At 41.6% G+C, this 19,273-nt stretch overlaps 1 protein-coding gene across 1 annotated transcript; it reads right to left on the bottom strand.

Annotated features, from left to right (window-relative positions):
* Window positions 1-5,521: 5,521 nt before the first annotated feature.
* On the bottom strand, window positions 5,522-13,897 carry lpl (lipoprotein lipase). The gene is made up of 10 exons (XM_053430678.1): window positions 13,659-13,897; window positions 12,536-12,741; window positions 11,483-11,662; window positions 10,822-10,933; window positions 9,567-9,809; window positions 8,652-8,897; window positions 7,793-7,913; window positions 7,500-7,679; window positions 7,296-7,403; window positions 5,522-6,853 (listed from the first exon to the last, which is right to left on the bottom strand). Exons 1-10 carry the CDS (start codon window positions 13,753-13,755, stop codon window positions 6,802-6,804), a joined length of 1,545 nt encoding a protein of 514 aa, XP_053286653.1. The 5' UTR covers window positions 13,756-13,897; the 3' UTR covers window positions 5,522-6,801.
* Window positions 13,898-19,273: the final 5,376 nt, after the last annotated feature.

Below are 19,273 nucleotides of genomic sequence, written 5' to 3'. Positions count from 1 at the left end.
ACATGCCGCGTCTTAAATAGTACCTCTGAGCTGCCATTGGCTGACGGGCCCCGGGCGGGGAATGGAAAAATATGGGTAAAGTCAATCATTACACTGTTTTATTAGAAGAGCTAACAACACTGGTTGCTAGTGTTGCTTATCATTAAAAACCAGTATGTTGCATTAGTTATGCACCATTTCACTTTACTATAGGCCAATATGTTTGTACCAGTTCCTCCATGAGAAATAGATTCCTGCTTAGACTGATCATTCATTGCCTATCTACTCACCTCATTGATTAAAAATTACATTATTTATTGATTGTTTGAAAAAATTATAAGGACATTGCACTTTTAAATTAGGCTAAATCTAATGTAAAACTAGAAGTATGTTCAGGAGTTGTATGATGTGTACATGGGCAACTGGACTCGATGTACACATGCAACTGCTGAATATACAGTGACCCAGGAAACTGAGAATCTTCAATATGATCAATAATAATTCAGATTCTACAGAAAACAAAACAATTGTCATTGCTGTGCATGTTCTCCACAGATAAGTAATAATCTTACTTTATTTGTAGAGTGAATTTAATGCGAAAAGATACATCACCTCATTCAAAATATAATAAAGAAATACTTTTAGATAGGACAAGATACATTAAAATGTCAGGACAAACTCAATATTGAGAAGATGAGTTTCAGATTTTCTTTCCCTTTATTAAACCAGCCACTCGGATAAAGAACACGGTATTTAGACGATAACCACAGATGAACTTTGAGACGCATACTGTAGGCTGTTGTCAGTGTTTACAGTTTGTTGTATCGACGCTGCAGGTTGTGTGTGTTTTATGAAACAAGAGCTGCTTCAGTCTAACTCACATTGTACAGTATGTGTCAGCGGTCACCTACATGGCTGACTCTCTCCCTGACATTCCAGGACACAGACGGCCTGGCTGGATGGTCTGGGGCCCCTCACTGATCTCCTGTTGTCATGGCATCAGAGGCAGAAACAAATCTGCTTTGTGTCAGCCAGACGTCTTCTTAAGATGCTCTGAGCTCGCAGTGATTGTTATTTTATATTTATCTGTTTCTTCTTTTTTCAGTCATTGCATCAAACCACAAAACAGTCAAGTTGAAAGTTCTCGGCTGACCTGCAATGTCATTGGAAATCACCAACTCAGTTTCCATTGTTTCAAATGTTTTGATCTTTGACCTTTGACCCATTGCAACAAGCATTACACTCACCAACTGGACTAGTATGTAGTTACACTCCAGCTGGAGATAGTGTGCCAATACTTAGGGAAACAGACTAGTTGGCTTCCTCTGGATGATTTGTTTCCCAAAACTGTGGCAGAGGAGCTGATGGTCAAAGGTTACAAGGGCGTTGGTGTGGAGGTCGATCAAACCGTGACACGTTGACCCAGGTTACAACAAACCACTGATATTATGATGAATGATCAGGTAGTTTGAAGATTGTGGTGTATTAAGTATAACTTTTTGATTTAACAAAAACTGGAAACTGCTGTTACTCCCAACCTGATTGATTGATTGATTGATTGATTGATTGATTGATGGAAGATTGATTGATTGATTGATCAGACAAACTAACCCTAGGTATTAGACCTTTATATAAATTTGTGCTACAATAAATACTAACAGAAGTGTCAGAACATTAGATGGGACATTTGTCTTACAAAATCAATCTATATGTACAGGAATAGACTTTAAGAGATTCAAATTAAATAATCCATTTGGTTTTTAGCTTTGTGTTCAAGTTTGATGGAAAGATTCGGACAGTTTTCTTATCCCATAACAAATCTTAATCCCATATTTTATTTCAGAAAATTTTAAATCATGAGATCGATGGATTCAGTCAGGCGGGTTTGCAGGATTTGAAGACTCCTACAATCTAAGTAAGAGCTTTACATTTAAACCAATCACGGCCCAGTGCTTCACATCTATCTAAAACTAAATATTCGTACAAACCTGCAGATAGCACAAACCTCGGGGTCACGAGTCTTTGTTTATCTGAGGGCAGCACAATAAGCTATTAAATATGATGTCGCTCTTATCAGCAAAGATGCGGTGTGTGAGACACTGTCTTTGTCTTTCTTCCTCCTCCTCCTCCACACACACACACATACATACACAACAGATGTTGCTCCCACAGCAGAGCGAATAGAAGTTGGATCCCCAGCTTTTACTCTCTCTGTGAACATGACAACGTTTTCCTTGAAAAGCAGTGACTTTACTTGCTTTCCCACTCTCTGGCGCCTAATGTTCTCAAAAAGACTTCTGGGTTGAGGAGGTGATGAAGGGCAGAGCGAGTCAGTGCCAACAGAGGAAGTGAATAAGAGGAAACTACTCCCTAAAGTTTGGGGACAACAACATGTCTTTCACCTTCTTCACTTCAGTCAGAATTGTTTAATTTGCCAAATGTAAAACAGGAATTGGATGTAGTGATGGTATACAGTACATGTGTACGGAAACATAACAGTGCAGGCTACTGAACAGGTTTTAAAAGTCACCTTTGTGGCCTCAACAACATGTGTCCACCAACACATATGAGGGAATATTTCCACAGTGACCACCTCGACAGAGATGATTGACATAGAAGGTTGGATCTGCTCCTCACTGGTAATATATTTGTAATATTAACAGGATCCAAATCTCTCTGCTCTTATTATTTTCTCCACAATTCTACATGCATAAATTCCTACATATCAGGTGTTGCTGATTTAGAAATGTAAGTACACAACAGAAGGTGTGAGGGATAATGTCAGAGATACCTTGTATGAGGTCAAATACTGTGTATAGAAACAGCTTGTTCTCAATGGAGGATGTTATAAGGAGCTGTAATTGTGTAGATAATGGAAACCAGTAAAGAATATTAAGCAGAAATATAATAGTGGGATGTTTTATTGTTTAGTATGATACATTGCTAATTACATGTTCCTTGATGATGAAGAAAGATAGAAAACATAATAACAGTTACAAGAAAGGGAACATTCTCTTTTCTAAACAAATGGTGTTTCAGAGTTTAACATAGAAAGTAAAAACATTTTAACCAGATATGAAAAAACAAAAAAAACAATGTATCAAAATAAAAAGAATTGCAGTATAAGTTACTCCTCGTACAATCCATCAAATCATTAACTGTCTCAATCCAAAGTGCTGCTCAACATTTTTCTGATTCCTCAGTTAAATGACAATCACTTGGGAATCACTTTCAGAGAAACTGGGAAACATGTTTTCTTCCCTCAGTCATTCTGCGGATTGGCTTGGGGGTTCGTAATGTGTTTTGAATTTGTAGTAAAGCTGGCTTTGTGATAACAACATGTTATGATCCAATACTATCAAAACACAATGGACCTGTGGTCTGTGGCCTGTGAATGGCTTCAGATGTCGACTGATCCACGATGATGTTTGTGTGTGACGAGCACGACAGTCAACGCAGTTGTGAGCCTCGAGGGAAAAGTAGCAAAGCCTAATAATATCAACAAGATGCTACAAACTGTAGCAGGTTCCGTGTTTGGTTTAAATGGATCAGTACAATGTCTCTACACTGAAGTCAAAGCATGACATCAACAGCAGCAGTGTCTAACATTAGAATCCACTGTCCGTGTCTGAACAGGATGTGTTTAGGCACAGATCAATAAATGGAGGTCACGTACTCTACATGACGCCTAAGTGTGTTTAAACCAAGACAGTTTGACTCTATCACAGCTGTCCTTGAGACAGAACTACTGATTGTATACTTGCAAATGATATATGGAAACATGCCTATGCTTGTAACATATTTAACTGTGACAGCCTCTTCACACCATACTTTGTTATACTGTACTTGACTATAGGGGGTGTTTTTGTTAGAGTTACATGTTATCCTTGTGTCTGCCTGGGGTTTTCTCCAAGTCCTCCAGATACTTCCCACAGTCCAAAGACAGGCAGATTGAGGTCAGGTTAATTGGATACTCTAAATTATCAATAGGGGTTAAAGTGATGATGGATAGATGAATACCATTACCAGTATACCAGTGGTATACTGTAGATAATGGATGGATGGATGGATCAAGCCAAACTGGACCACAATGTCCCCAGAAAACCACACCTTTTCGGTCTGTATGTGTTTCCATCATGGCTGAAGTGTTCAACCTCTAGTGGTCATATTAGAGTCAAATGCAAACTTTCAACATCCTGGTTTATCTCTGCTGTCGTTATACAGTAACTCAGCTGCCCTGTAGTAACCCTTGTATTACTGTGATTCCCCAACACGTCTCCACCTACTTGTAAGAACCTGCTCCCATTTCCCCCATCGACGCACATATCTTCATTCAGGGCAGTTTAATTCACTGCTTGCCAGATCCAGTCAAAGCTTTCAGGCCATTTCTCTTGCCTGTCTGAACCTTTCCTGTTACGACCTCGTGCTCGACTGTTGCACTGTTTATCTTCTGTCTGATCCCTCTCGGATGTTTGCCTTTATCTGCCTGTCTGTCCACAGGATCTTGTTTTTGACAGAGAGTAAACATCAGTTTTCTTTTTTGCCCGACTCTACACTGAGTCGAAAAAGCTTTTACTGATCCGTAACACAATAAGAATTAACAGAACCAAATGCTTGTGCAATGAAGGTGTCCATGCAGTCGTCAGATCGGGGTTCATGCCTCAGCTGGTCAGACTCAGCTCAAGGTTTATATTTGGATTTATGCTGTTTTTGGCATGTTAGCACACTATATGCACATAATATCAAAATACAACTTGGGATGACATGAACCATTACCAGAGTCACTGAGGCTCGTTGCTTAAGGAGCAGGGATGTATTCACCAAATCTCATCGTATGGAATGTAAACAATGCATTAAATTGGATTTAGAAATGTAATATAAAGAAGGAAATCCCTTCAGTGTGGTTCTCAGATCCTGAAGATCAATCCTGTACTCTGTGTCCTGGTAGGAAATGGAATGTGTCTGTTAACAAAACAAACACCACTGAGTTCCTTCAACTCTCAATGTTTGCTACTCATTGTGGAGTTTTGTAATGTGATTTTTCCATGTGATGTATATGTTTTACATTGAAATACTGCAGATAATTTTCAACAGCAGTTTTTTACCAAACTCTTTGGAGCTGAATTGATGAAAAGGACTTTCATTTAAAACTAAGTGTGAATAGAATGCTCCAGCATTAACTCTAAGCAGGCTCTGTGTACGTTCTGTATCTAAACTGTTCTTATCAGGGTATAAGGGGCACCTTGCATTGAGTTTGCACAAACTCTAACTGTTGTAGAATGCATCAGTATTTGGGGGTTTGCAGTATATAATAAATTATGTGATTGTCAAAGTTGTCATTATATGAGGTATATATAATATTTAGCAAAGATCCAAATAATTTTTTCAGTATTAAATTTTTTCCATGCATATCCATTTTGTTAGAAAATGTACCACAGGAGATGTTTGACCACCACTTCCTGACTGTAGCTTAGTAGGTCAGATCTGTCAAGTTCTTAAACCCTTAAATAAGTTATGATATAAAAGCAACTTGAGCAGTGGGTAGAATTGAATTATCTCTTTATTAAACCATCCCAGGCTCTTTCTCGATACAGTGCACTTAACAGCTTGCATGGAGACCAGTTTGATCAATCGTTCCAAAGCCTTTTGCAGTAAATCACATTTTATAAAAACACACACGACAATGGAAGCCTGCCAAAATATATTACAGCTTAATATACAAATATATAAATGTACATTCCATAAATACAATATGAAGTATTCTTGAGATGTATTATGGCTATCATGTAGGCCAGTCCATCACAAATTACAAAGGCTTGTATTTTTTAATTTCTTTAAGTGATTTAGTAGTAACGTTTGACCTTTCAAAATAAGGGCATGTCATAGACTGAGTTTAGTCATTGAGGTAAACTGCTTCAGGTGAGACACTGTTGACCCATTCATTCAATTTTCAAGTGCACTTAGCCATTACTGGATCATTAAAAGTTACCTTCATTTTCATGACAAAACCTAAGAACGCGTGACCGTGCTGGACGGCACTTTCAATGACCTTAACATCAAAAGCAGCTGCAGGGGACAAAGAGCCTTTTAAAGTGACCAGTGACACAATAACCAAAACGCAATCAAAGAAAAAGCAAGGCTTCAAGAGATCAGATATTAACATATAACTCATATTCAAAAAAAATATATATAATACTGATTAAGAAAGGTATGTACATTGACCACTGGGATTTTCTGTTCAGTAAATATTTCTTTGGTCCCTGTTGATTGTTGGGAATTACTGGTGAGATGTAGATGAATTTTCGGGACAAAGTGATCAAATTGCACAATAACAAACAAAAACCAAAAAAAAGAAATGTGCCTAAATCATGCCTGTCACTCTGAATCATTTTTCTAACATTAACAATAATCCAAGTTCACATAAGCAAAGAACACCCACCAGTTCAGAGTTTGAAATTACATTATAAATCAGCATAAACAGTAAATGACAGATTCAACATCAAAAACCAATGATTACAAAGATATGCAGCGAAAGCTTCTCAGAGTGTGAATTTATAAAAGTGTGAGCACATCATCACGAACAGGAGAGCTTGTGAACAGACTTCCAGCACAGTGGGACGAGGTTGTGTTGGTTGCACTGGGAGTTTGAGTAAAGATACGCAGGAAGGATCATAAAGATTAAGCAGTGTCTCTCTCTCCCTCTCTCCGTCTCTTTCTCTCTCTCTCTCATTCGCAGCACAAGGCTTTCACGGGGTGCTGTCCATCTTTGGCTGTGTGTGAAGAGATGGATAATGTGCATGATGTGTCTGATCGAGTGCAACTTCAAGCGTCGTTCTTCACAAAATTACTCCCTTGCATTTTCAGCTTGTGAATCCTATAGACAACAAAAAAACAGACAAAAGAAAACAGTGAATAGAAGAACTTCTTCTTCTGATGATACATACGGTAACAAGGCTCGTTGATCAAGCTGGACATGTTTTGATACCATTTTTCTCTTCCTGTTATGGTATACTGATACAAAGAACTGTTCCGATACGATTCATCTAAACAAATAACGTATATAATGTGTTTCATGAGCTGTATTAACTCTATATGGAAGTGGTATGGCATATTCCTGGTGTTGTAACTGGCAACACTAGTTCGACCCCTCAAAGCTAAAGTCTTGCAGGTGGTACACGTTGCCATTTAGCTTGTGTGACGTTCCAGCGTGAAATATTGTTGCCAAATTGTCGACATTTTCGATGATGGTATCGGAACATCTCTAGTCGAGGTGACACATCCAGACTCAATATACAGGAAGCTGTCTCTTAACTTACAATTTCTCTTTACGGCTCATGTTGTCTTCTTTTGACTTGACAAACACTGTATCTTCTCCTCCCCTGACCAGGTACGCAAACTCTCCTTCCTTCGAACTAAAGATCACCCTGAAATAGGAAATAAACACAGATGTCAATGGAAATACATAAATATCACCGGGTTTATTCTGTGTCTTGGTGTTGCTGACGTTGCTGACAGCTTACCTGGACTGGGTCTCCCCGGACTTGATGCGCATTTTCCGGACGTGGAACTGGGGGCTGCCCCAGAAGGACCAGCTGATGATAGAGTCCTTCTCCCAGCGCAGCTTCACGATCATCAAGTCTCCGATATTGACGTCAGTGGTGATCAGGAAAGAGAGGGTGGCGTTACCATTCAGCACTGGCCTGCAGGGTGAGAGGAGCAGAGACGGTCAGAGGTCAGCTGCTCAGATCGAACTGTTTGCTGTCTGTGTGCAGGACACATGTGTGTGACCTGGTTTACTGTTTGAAGTACGTACAGGACAAAGGGGATGTCCTCCTTCTCTCCGTTGGTGCCAAACAGAGAGATCTTCAATGGCTGCTCGGTGAAGCTCAGACTGTCCTTACTGAAGAAATGCACCTTCACTTGGTAATGGAAAACTGTGAGAGCAGAGTAAACAGTTTACTGAGGGTCAGATTTACACTTCAGACACAAACACAGCCTGTCGTGTTCCCAGCAACTGGCCCACGCCTCTCAGAATGACACTTAAAGTAGGCTTATTACTACATTATAATGATATAATAAACATTAATGTGACTGTCACAGTACTGCACTTACAGGTTATGCTTTAAAGTTTCAAAGTTTTAGTTGTTACCATTATTGACATCCAAGTTATTCGTATTGCCAATCAAACTAAAAGTTACAGCTTATCCCTCTTAGAAATAATAAGCTCCTGCATATATACTATACATCTATGACCAAAACAACATTTACTAAACATACAAAGCTTCCAACTCACATAAGCATCTCTAAAACATCCTCAACATTCCACTGCACCACAATAACACTGCTGACTTAAATCTTAAATAAACCTCTCCACTGCTGGTATATGCAATGGTGTCACGTTACCAGCATACCCCCAGCCACTAAAATACCCATGACCTGCTCTCCATGTGACCTTCTGAGTGCTCGCTACTTGTTGGACACAAGTGTTTGCATGGAGTGTTTATATATTTATGTGAAGCAATCTGTGTTGCATTTTCTATGTGAATTGTGCTAAATTATTACATTTGCATCTTTTTATTATCATATTGTAAAGTACCAAGTCCTTTCTACATAAATATCATTGAAAGATACCATTTTCCTTGAAGGTACGTGTCTTTTTTCTCAGTATTTACCTTTGTAGGGCATCATGTCGCGGGTCTTGAGGTACATCTTGGTGCTGCGGGTGGTGCGGACCTTAGGGTTGATGTTGTAGCCCAGCTTGTTGCAGCGGTTCTTCCTGCAGTTGAGGCACATGCCCTTATTGAAGGCCTCTTTGGAGTTGCAGCGGTACGCCATGGTCTGCTGCTCGGTGCTCAGCAGAGAGTCGATGTACAGGTGGACCGAGCGCTCGTGGGAGCATTTGACGAGCTGGTCCATATCTGTAACACACGCAGGGCAAAGATACAATGAAACCACGTCATGTGTCAATAAAAATATCAACGTCAAAAATGTCTGCCTCATGCGTATGTGTTTGTTTTATGACTCTTGACACGTCATCGTCGACCAATTGCAGACCCATATGGCATTTCGCCCTAAGTTCCTTCTTGCTCAGCTGAAGCACTTGGCAACAGCAAAGGAAGTGAACTATAAAAAATACCAAGTTTTCATCTCTTCATGTAAAAGAACCCGTCGGTGACTCACTAGGAATCTGTAGCTGGTAGAAGATCATATGCTTTAATTGTAACCCCTGAGAGCTTTTATAGAGTGTGTCTTTTGACACTGTGTAAACATGCGTGACAATTCTTGACCATGTACAACACCATCGCTCCGATCATTCACTTTAATGTGGGCAGAGACATGTACATATGGTGCCATGTGTCACACAGAGGAGGTGGAGAAGATAGGTACCATCAGGTCTGAGCAGCTGGAGAAACAATTTAAGTTTGACCGCTGTAGTCTTGGTGACGCCTTAATGATAAGGGCCGATGCTTGCCAACATACTGACTGAATAACCTGATGCTGACAAACATGCTTGCATCTATGAATTAAAACTAAAGCAAAGTGATTAAAAGTCTTTACAAACAGCAAGGAGGGTTTGTGGGACCTACTTTGGAGGCCCTTGATCCCCCCCATTGAGATTGTCATCAGCATATTCTGGATGTCGCAGCCCGGCTGGAAGGTGCCTCCGTTGGGGTAGATATCGATGTGTCCCACGGACCTCTGGATGCCGATGCTGCGGTCCGGGGAGCCCCTGGTGTTGGTGTGCAGGACGTCCACGAACTGGGCATCGTCACGGGACAGAATGCTCTGTTCGTCGGCGTGCTCGAAGGTGGGACCGGCCGGATCCAAGCCTGCATAGAAGAAGGAAAGCGTTTTCACTTATTGTGGCCACACTACAGAAAGAGGACACGGATGAGGACACAAAAACCGAAAGATCACATCTATGATTGAACCAATACAACTGTACATTAAATCATCTGCTCCATTTGGCCTCTTTCCACCGTGTGCAGCTCTGAACACTGATCAAGCGAATCAGTGACTGTGGACTGCCGCTCTCACAATAAGCAGGTCTGAGAGGTTTCAAAGATTTCAGGAAGATGGATACATTCACATTTAGAGTACAGGAAGAAAATGGTTTCCATTCATTGGTAAATTTAGATTTAAAATCTATCCAATCAGTTTGATGCTTGTAGCTGGAAAACAAAACAAATGGTCATAATAGACTGATTCATTTGTAAAGAGGAGGTGAAACACTGCGCTTATAAAGGCAAAATTCACCTTCGATTTAAGAAAGTAGTTATGATTGACAAACCATAAACTGCTGCACCTACAGCTAACCGTTGTGTATTTTTTGTTTAGAAATATGAACTTAAATGTGTCTACAGCTGATTTCAGACATGCACTGAACTCCAGATAATCTCCTCACATTAGCCAAAGGGGCTGCATGTGAGAACACAAATGTCTGAGTCAGCTGCTGCGGACGTTCTCTGGAACTTCTCCTGCCGGTGCCCTGATGAAAATAACTAAGGCAAACATGTAGAAGACACAGAATAAAATGTTCTCTTGGAAAGACGGGATTTCACAATAAGGGTCGAAGACAGTTTGGATGTGCTGTACGTGATCTCTGCAGTGGAATCTACACGTCATGTCCTTCATGCTCTACCCAGGCACCAGCCCTCATCCGAACACTCCACAGGTTTGTTGTCACGAACGTGTCTGAGCCGGACAATCTCCTGCCGGGTTCTTTATATGTGCAAGGCAAACTCTGGAGAATGTCCGAACCCAATATTTCCAGACATTTTCCACAGTTCATGTCTGACAACGGCTTATGTTTTCACTGTCTGTATCTGTTGATGTTCTCACCTGTGATCCTGCTGATTTTATGGTTGGTGAGGTCTCCGGCAATTCCAGCCACATGTGCTCCCAGACTGTAACCCACCAGGTGAATCTTCTCCCAGGGCAACTGCATCTCATTCTGAGGGGGCAGAGATGGATGAGATGGGACAAGATGTCACCCTTAAACAGCTTCAGATTAATACCGTAGAGTGAGACGTTCCTGGCAAACTCAAACAACTCTCTGTTGGGGTCTTAATAGACTTTGGGATATTGTCCAAGACTTTGAAAGACTTTTAAGTTTGAAGTCACGTAAACAAATGACAAACAAATGAGAGCGTCACTCGAGCCAATGTGCCTCAGATGTTTCATTCAAAAGCTGTGTTACACTAAACACTGAGCCTCGTAAAGAGAGGCTGCTGCGAGCCACAGTCACGGCTATAAAATGCCTTAATGGGGTGTTCAAGATCATGACCTGTGGGAAAACATATCAGCAGCAGCACTTCTATGTAAAAATATAAATGTATATCACATCATGAGATACAGATTCACCAGCAGCTCTAATTTCGTTGCTGTCATACTAACATAACGATGATTCATTCAAAATCTGTAGGCCAAGTCCAGTAGTCAACAGAGAGGATGTAGGTATTGTGACTCAGCTGGAAGTCAGCTGTTCGGTGAGAACACTCACTTGTATCCAGGTTACGAACTTGGCGACATCACGTCCCACGAGTTTGGTGTAGGCTGCGGAGGTCGAGTAGTGCTGGTTGGCGCGGGTCAGCCAGTCCACCACGATCACGTTAGCATCGGGAACCCGTTCGTACAGTGCAGACACCAGCTTGGGCACCCAGCTCTCAAACATCCCTGTTACCTGTAACACAACACACACACACGCACACACTCGGTCACACAGATTTCTAAGGTCAGCTGCAGTATGGCGTGATATATATTCTGGCCTCGGCCCTCGTTCTGCACCGGGGGTTGGAGAGCAGCCAGGGTGTCATTAGGTTCAGATGTTGTTGCATGACCGGCTCTAAATCACATTATGGGAGGAGATGCATGGACTGTTTGCACTAACTCAACTCTGTCAGTGTATTTTCTCAGAAATGAAGTGGACTTTTGAGGATCAGTTTGCTGAATGAATCTCATTCATCAGATTTAGTCTGATTCTTAAAGAGATTAATGATAAATTCAGGCTTCAACAGTTTGGACTGGGCTCAAGAATGATTATCATTTAGTCGGTTGTTTCATCGTTGTACTGACACAAATCATTATTTCATGTCTGCAGATGTTTTTGTTCCAACCAGACTGATGTATTGGTTTGCCAATAATAATCAGCTGATATGAGCCTTTCACCGATACATCGGTAACCTATGTTTGCAGATATGCTGCCATACAAAGACTTTAATCTTATTGAATAAACAATAAGGACAATTCTGATCTACTTTCTTAATTCAAGTCCTATATATCTGTGTTTTCCTTTCATTTACAGTTATAATAAAGTTATAGTAAAGTTAGTGGTTGTAACCGTTAAATATTAAGCCTGCTACGTAATGACATCTGAGGAATAATTCCCAGTTTCTTTAAATATATATATCATCTGATTTGTCAGTGTCTGAAGTGTTTTACTCCCTCATAACAGCATCAGTCATCAAAAAACACCATCAGTCAGGTTCTAGTTTATTCACCCAAAAGTAGACTGATATAACCCTGTGATTATAGGAGCATATGTTGGGTGACATACCGTCCAGCCATGTATCAGGATGAAGCTCTGCGTCTGAACATTGAATTTACACTCCTCAATGGTCTCTGGCCTCCCGGCCACAATGTAGCACATGTCATCATCAGGGATGTCGGCTGTGCGCAGGGAGAACTTGGACACAATGTCAGTGAAGTCTGTGATCCATTCAGCGGTGGTTGGCAGCGGAGTAGTGAAGGCTGTAGTGTTTACTGTGGCAACACACACACACACACACACACACACAAACACACACACACACACACACACACACACACACACACACACACACACACACACACACACAGAGACACAGACAAGTAGATCATTAGATTGTTGTGGTATGTCAGAAATGTAGTTCTGATGTGAGCCAGGTTTCTGACGTGTTCATCAATACAACAATAAAACTCCTTAACACAACTTGTTAATTTGCAGAAGCCAAACACACTGAAGCTGACACTGTTTTCAATAAACAGCAACTTATTTTCCTGCAGACCACTAATCTCACCAGTGTGACTCAGGCAAGCAGCAACAACTCTGACTCATAGAGCATGACAGTGTCGCCCCCTTTTGTCTCCCCTGCATTTTTACCAGCATTAAGTTCAGGACTGAAAACTGTACTTTTTTTTTTGTTTGCTAAAGTTGAGATATATTTATTAAAAATCGATTTAAAAATTTGAGTTCTAAACTAATCCAATTCATGGAACCCATTTTAATAGCCAGAGTTGTAAATGAAACATGAATAGGCCTAAGTCTAAATTGTTTCAAGTGTAGAAATGTGACTAAAAATTAGAGATTTTTTAAATTAAACCCCAAAACCGGCTTATTTTTTATACTGCAGCATCGACAACAATGTTAATTTACTTCATTTATTACTATCAGTATTTTGAATAATGCGTTTTTTCATTGTAAATCTTTAGTTTTTCCCCCCTCTTGTGTTACCTCAGACAAAAGGCCTGGGACATGGCTTTACCCCCATGCACACATGGTGAGAAATAGGATGCAGACCTGCAGACCTGGGGCTGTTCACGGGGGTTATTCCCGGTCAGCACGGCACGGCACGGCACGCGTTAATGGATCATGAACATAACATCCTGGCATTTCAGGAAAACAAGAAAAGTGATCTTACCAAACCCAGTGGTGGCTTCGGGGGTGGTAGAAAAAGCTGCAATGACGTTGACCAAAATTATCCATACAGTCCAAAAAATCCTATTTTCTTCTCCCATATTATTGAGACTTTATTTTTCCTATAAAACGAAGTGTCTGGAGTTGTCTGGAGGCTGCTTGTAAATCCACTGTGGGAACAGCCAGGTCACCTCTCTGTGCTGGTGAAGTTTCTTATGTTCTGTCACACATGCAGCTCCAAGTCATCTTTATGGTCGGCTCATTTGAATACCCAAACCTGATTGGCTGGGTCTGAGAGGTGGGGCGGGGTTCCAACTTTGTCCGAGCTCTGAATCAGTGAGGAGAAATCATTCACAAGCTTCTTCACGGGGGAGAACACCTCAGACCCCTGCACTTAAACTGCGGTGCTATTATTATCATCTCTTACATATTAACATATTCATTCAAATTAACTAAACAGGAGAGTTACTCCTCACTTTGAACGTCAAGGCCTTTTGTGTGTGAAAGTTAATCTGATTTGTTTTTCCATGGCCTAAAGTACAAAGAACAAGGCAGTTGGACTTCATATTGGGGGAAAACATTTTAGTAATCTGATTTGTTATCTTTAATTCTGAGCCAATAACAAACAGTGATATTGATATATTAGCGTTTTGTGATCACATGCTGGATGGAGGTGTTAGTTTTCCACCTCAGAGCCATAAAATGTATTCAGCCCTCTTTCACATCCCAGAGTAAAAATTATAAAACAATTTAAAAGAATAATTTGCACAAGAAAAACATACATGCTGATCCTGTTGAATTTGGTTTGGGTAGATATTATTGATGATATGTTCTAAAAGGAGTTGATCAGTGACTGGTCCCACGCCTTAAATCATTAAAAAAAAAAAAAAAAAAAACATTCCTGGCTCCCATGTAATGTGTAATGTATGATAAAAGCAATATGTGTAAACACACAGAGCATTCTTCATGGTGCCGGTTAAACCCTGTTGTGGCATTTTGGGTCAGTCAGGAAACTCAAAACTCTAGGGAAATCCAAGACATGTGGACGTCTCTGTTATCTGTCTAGGGACGGACCCAGGCCCAGTTACAAAAGGACATGGGTTGATTTTGGGGCTGACGACCCCCATCTGTAAAAATGAGCCTGTCACAGAGACCAACACCAGAGGTTACAGCTATCGTCACCATGTTGTCCGGCTACGGATTAATCTGAGTATCTCAGCAGAAACCATATTATCATTGTCTCTGATTTCAGCACCCACTCACAGCTTGGATTTGATTTGAAAGGATACGGTTTCCATGTTTTTAAAATGTGTTATACATCCAGCAATAGAGAAAACTGTCATCTAATATGTGTTTTCTGTTGAAATTGCCTTTACTTTCTTGACGTATAGAGGGGGAAAAAACGATAACACAATAATAATGGAAAATGTTCCTATAGTGGGACTAATAAAGGATTATCTTATCTCATCTTATCTTATCTTAATATAAGACCAACCAGCCCCACAGAGAACTTACTCCTTTGTGAACTTAAACTGTCAAAAACCTCAACAACAGAAACTACAATAAACTTATTTAGATTTAGAGATGTGGGGTTAGTGTGTAAAAAGTACCAATAACACCAACTGCAGATATAGAAATCCATTTTATAAAATTTTTATTGGATTTAATTTGAACTTTTCTGAAACACTAAAGACTTTTTGTTAATCATGATTTTTTTTTTTTAATTAGTGTTAAAAAGGGCCGGAGTCTCAAACCAAAAAAGTATAAAAAATTAAAAAACTGTCACTCTCTGCATGATTGAGCTTTATATTTGTTTTTCTAAATACAGACTTGTGTTTCTTTTCATCTCATAAATCTGAGTATATGTGTGTGTTTAGGTGTGTGTGTGTGTGTGTGTGTGTGTGCCAGGGATCGTTGGGAAGGTGATGCTTATGGTCGCAGCAGAAGTCCCAACCCAGCCATTAGACAGGAGGCCGACGCCCCATCCCTCTCCCTGTGATCAGAGTCTCCATCTCTGCAGTAACTGTGCTCGACCCCGTGGGAGACGCGGTGATAAGCGACAGGGCAGAAATGTCTGAGCTTGACTATTACGCATTGTGTTTGTGACACACCCAGGCTGCAGAAAGATGTTTGGCTTCATGGAAGATGAGCTGTGACAAGAAGACAGAGAAAGTGCAGTTTGAAGTCTGACCACAGATCTGATGTATCCTGGTTTGATGTCATTGTGCGCCTCTCTGCTCTAAACTCGTTTGGTTCCGACCACGATCCCTCCTGAGGAAATGAAAAGATCACTGCAGAGAGAAAGGAGATTTCCTGCGGTGGAGGAATTCCTTCCCTTTCCTGTCGCTGCTTTCTTCCTCAGGAGCTCTGCAAATCTAGAAGATTCACATTCCTGTGTTTGCGCCTCGGACAGATTACGTTGGGCTGTAACCTGTGTTGAGCCACACAGGCTGTGCTTCCCCCGGTCCACTGGGGGGTTGAGCTCTGCACGGGGGTGTTCGGGAACTAATTGCAAATATTTGAATTAGCGATAAATACACTGGTATCTACTTCACTTTCCTCCAGGGATTTAGACGTGTTTACGGGATTTAAAAGAGCAAACCACTGTAAACCACCCACACTCTGTAACTCCCACTTGTGGCAACATCACAGTCAGCGGGGCGTAAACAAATCCAAGAAAGTGAAATGTAGACTTTTTACGAACGTGTTTGAACAGCCGCGCAAACACACACTCGCACGCCCCCCCCCCCCCCCCCCCCCCCCCCCCCACATGATGAAATCCTCGATACAAATGTTCATTCTGATGACTCAGCAAGAGGGCTGATTCTATGAAAACCGGAAAAGGAGAATCTGGTTCATCAGCAACATGTAACATAAATAAATCTTGGTGAGTGTATCCGCAGGGCCCCTTGTGCCACAGCATGTGTGCAGCTTCTGCTCAGATGGAGATGTTGGATCCACAGCCAGGAGACAGGAGATGTGACGACTGATCCTCCTGTTTACTGGCTGTTTCCTGTGGACTTTGAAAATCGGATGACAATTTCACCAAACTTGATCTGGAGTTGCTCTTTTTGTGATTCTCTCTTGGTAGTTCTTGCAAACATGCGGCCTATGCAAGGTCGTCCTCTCGTTGTTTTCCATCACTTCATTGACACAAATCCTAGTGTGTTCCTCCGTTATCTGGATGTTTGCCCCGTCGCTCAGTCCAAACACATCCAAACTTTCCAGGAACCTTGAAGCCGGCTGGTATTGTCAAACATGACCTGCGGATAAAGTCTGGACCCGGTTCTCCGCACTTTACCCCCAGTTTGCCTTTCAAACATGCAGAACGCAGTGAGAGATTCTCTGCCTTCACAATAGCAACAAATCCTCCAAGGTGGAGCAGCCGGGTGCAGCAGGCTGAGGCTGGAGGTGACGTCTTTAATGCAGAGATCTCATGATTCTGTTTACAGCACATCGACACCGGCATCAGCTCTTATCACCACAAACTCTCCTGACATCTTTGACTGTGTCGTCCGTGTGTGGCTTCACTTTTTCACCCGGAGACATTTGTTTGGCTTTTAGTTTTTTTTTCTTCATTTTTGCATCTGTTGTTCTGGCATTATCAGCCCCCCCCCTCAATTGCAGTGAATCCACTTACTTTTCACCAACATCAGATTCTGCTGACTTTATTCCAGGGGGCCAGTTGGAGAAAGTCCTCAGATAATCTGGAGGCTCTCACTCGGACATATTCGTTCACCCCTGCACCTCCTCAGGAGAACGTGTGGGGAATCTCCAGAGTTCAGTACATGTCTGAAAGCAGGTGGTTTAACCTCTCATGAGATTTACTTTGCGAAATCTATCTGAAACCACACTTTGCTGTAATTGCCCATTCATAAATCCATTACAGGGCAAAAAGACTTAAATGACCAAGGGAAAGAAAGGCGTCTCTACGGGAGTCCAGACTTTTACGAGTCTCTTACTACACAGTGGCGTCATAAAAGAGCCGCACAAAGACTTGTGAGGAAGGCAGTATGTTATCCCTCCGTTCAGGGCTGACATGAAGGGGTTGTGTTAACCACTTGTGCTGGCAGCTTAAAGAGGAAATTAATTGAGTCCATGAATTGTACAGCATGTGAGTGTGTGTTTGTATGTTGCAGAAGGCCTGTGGGTATTTACATCCCAAGACACTTGTGTCTATCTTGTGCCCTTGTGCTGTGGATCCCTCTCAGTCCTCACATCCATGACAAGTACTCCAAAAAGAAGTTGCGCTCCTAAATGTAAATTTAGGAGCTTAAAGAATTTTCAGCAAGGTCAGCAGAACGCAGCATGCACAGAAACTGGCTTTGTTTGCACGTGCACAAGCCTTAAATGGTTAAACGCAGATAAAATCACCTCCGTTGCACCCCTGTAGGTCATTCCTCTTTTGCAGAGCCGTTTGTGTGTGTGTGTGTGTGTGTGTGTGTGTGTGTGTGCGTGTGTTTGTGTGTGTGTGTGTGTGTGTGTGTCTGTGTGAGACCCCATGCGTTCAGCAGGAGATCAGAAACAGCAACCTTCTCCTATATCACCTTTGACATTTACATAAAAATATACTTGTCCAAGTCCAAGTGCGGATGTCGAACCCGTGTACCTGTTACATGCAGCAGCTCATTAGGACATTTTTGTCTGCCAGTTAAATAAGCCTGTGTGAGTGTGCATATGCTATACTGTGCGTGCAGAGGAATGTTTATGTTCAGCAACTAGTTCATCTAGTTTCTCCATGAGATTGCAAGCCAACAATTATGTTTTCACACTTTTTTGTACATTAGCACACTTACACACTTACACACACACAGAGGAATGTATGGGCTGGAGGCCATATATCTGTTGCTGTATGTGCTCTGTCCAGAGCTAGAGATACATGCACACTTGGCAGCGTGCATATTCAGATGGGTTTGAGATTAAAAGAAAAACCTGAATAAATAAGAGGAGAAACTAGATGAATGCAGATGTTTCCACACAGGCCCGATGTATGGGACAATTCAGCACTGATCCAGTCTGTGGCACAAACACTGAGCAGCTGATTCTGGTTTTGTATCAAGATGGTAGGAGAAAGAAAAAAGTGACTTTGAAAGAGTGTTCATTCCTGGGGCATGGACGCAGCATCAGGCACAAAAACGGGATTGGCTGGTGTTTCAAGAGGAACAGTGGCTGAAGTGACGTCTGCATATAGATGATTGGGGAAAAAACATCAGTAAATCCCCTGAAACTGGGATTTACAGCTTTGATGCACTTCTTTGATATGTGAAGAGAACAGAAGAGGTTCTTCTCCTCAGGTGACTGACAGTGTCAACGCTGCAGGTGATCAGAGTGTGTCAACAATCTGTCAAAAATATACATAGGAAGGTCCTGTTGATAGGACTGTCGGTGGCAGCATGGTGTGACTCAATCTCAGATTCCATTGGCTGTCGTCCGATGATGAATTATTCTCTGGGGGAAATGGTCCATATTTTGGGTCTTAGCCTAGACAGCGGAATGAGCAGATATCTGGGCCGAGACTCCATCTTCTTTTCGCCATACACTGTTAGCGTCAGATTGGCACGGACCAGCCGATTGATTAACATGGGCGTGGAAAAGGAAGCTCACAGCTTATCGAGAACT

Source organism: Pleuronectes platessa, chromosome 9 (genome assembly GCF_947347685.1).
Source record: "Pleuronectes platessa chromosome 9, fPlePla1.1, whole genome shotgun sequence".
NCBI lineage: Eukaryota > Metazoa > Chordata > Actinopteri > Pleuronectiformes > Pleuronectidae > Pleuronectes > Pleuronectes platessa.
This window is presented reverse-complemented; position numbering and strand designations above follow the sequence as displayed.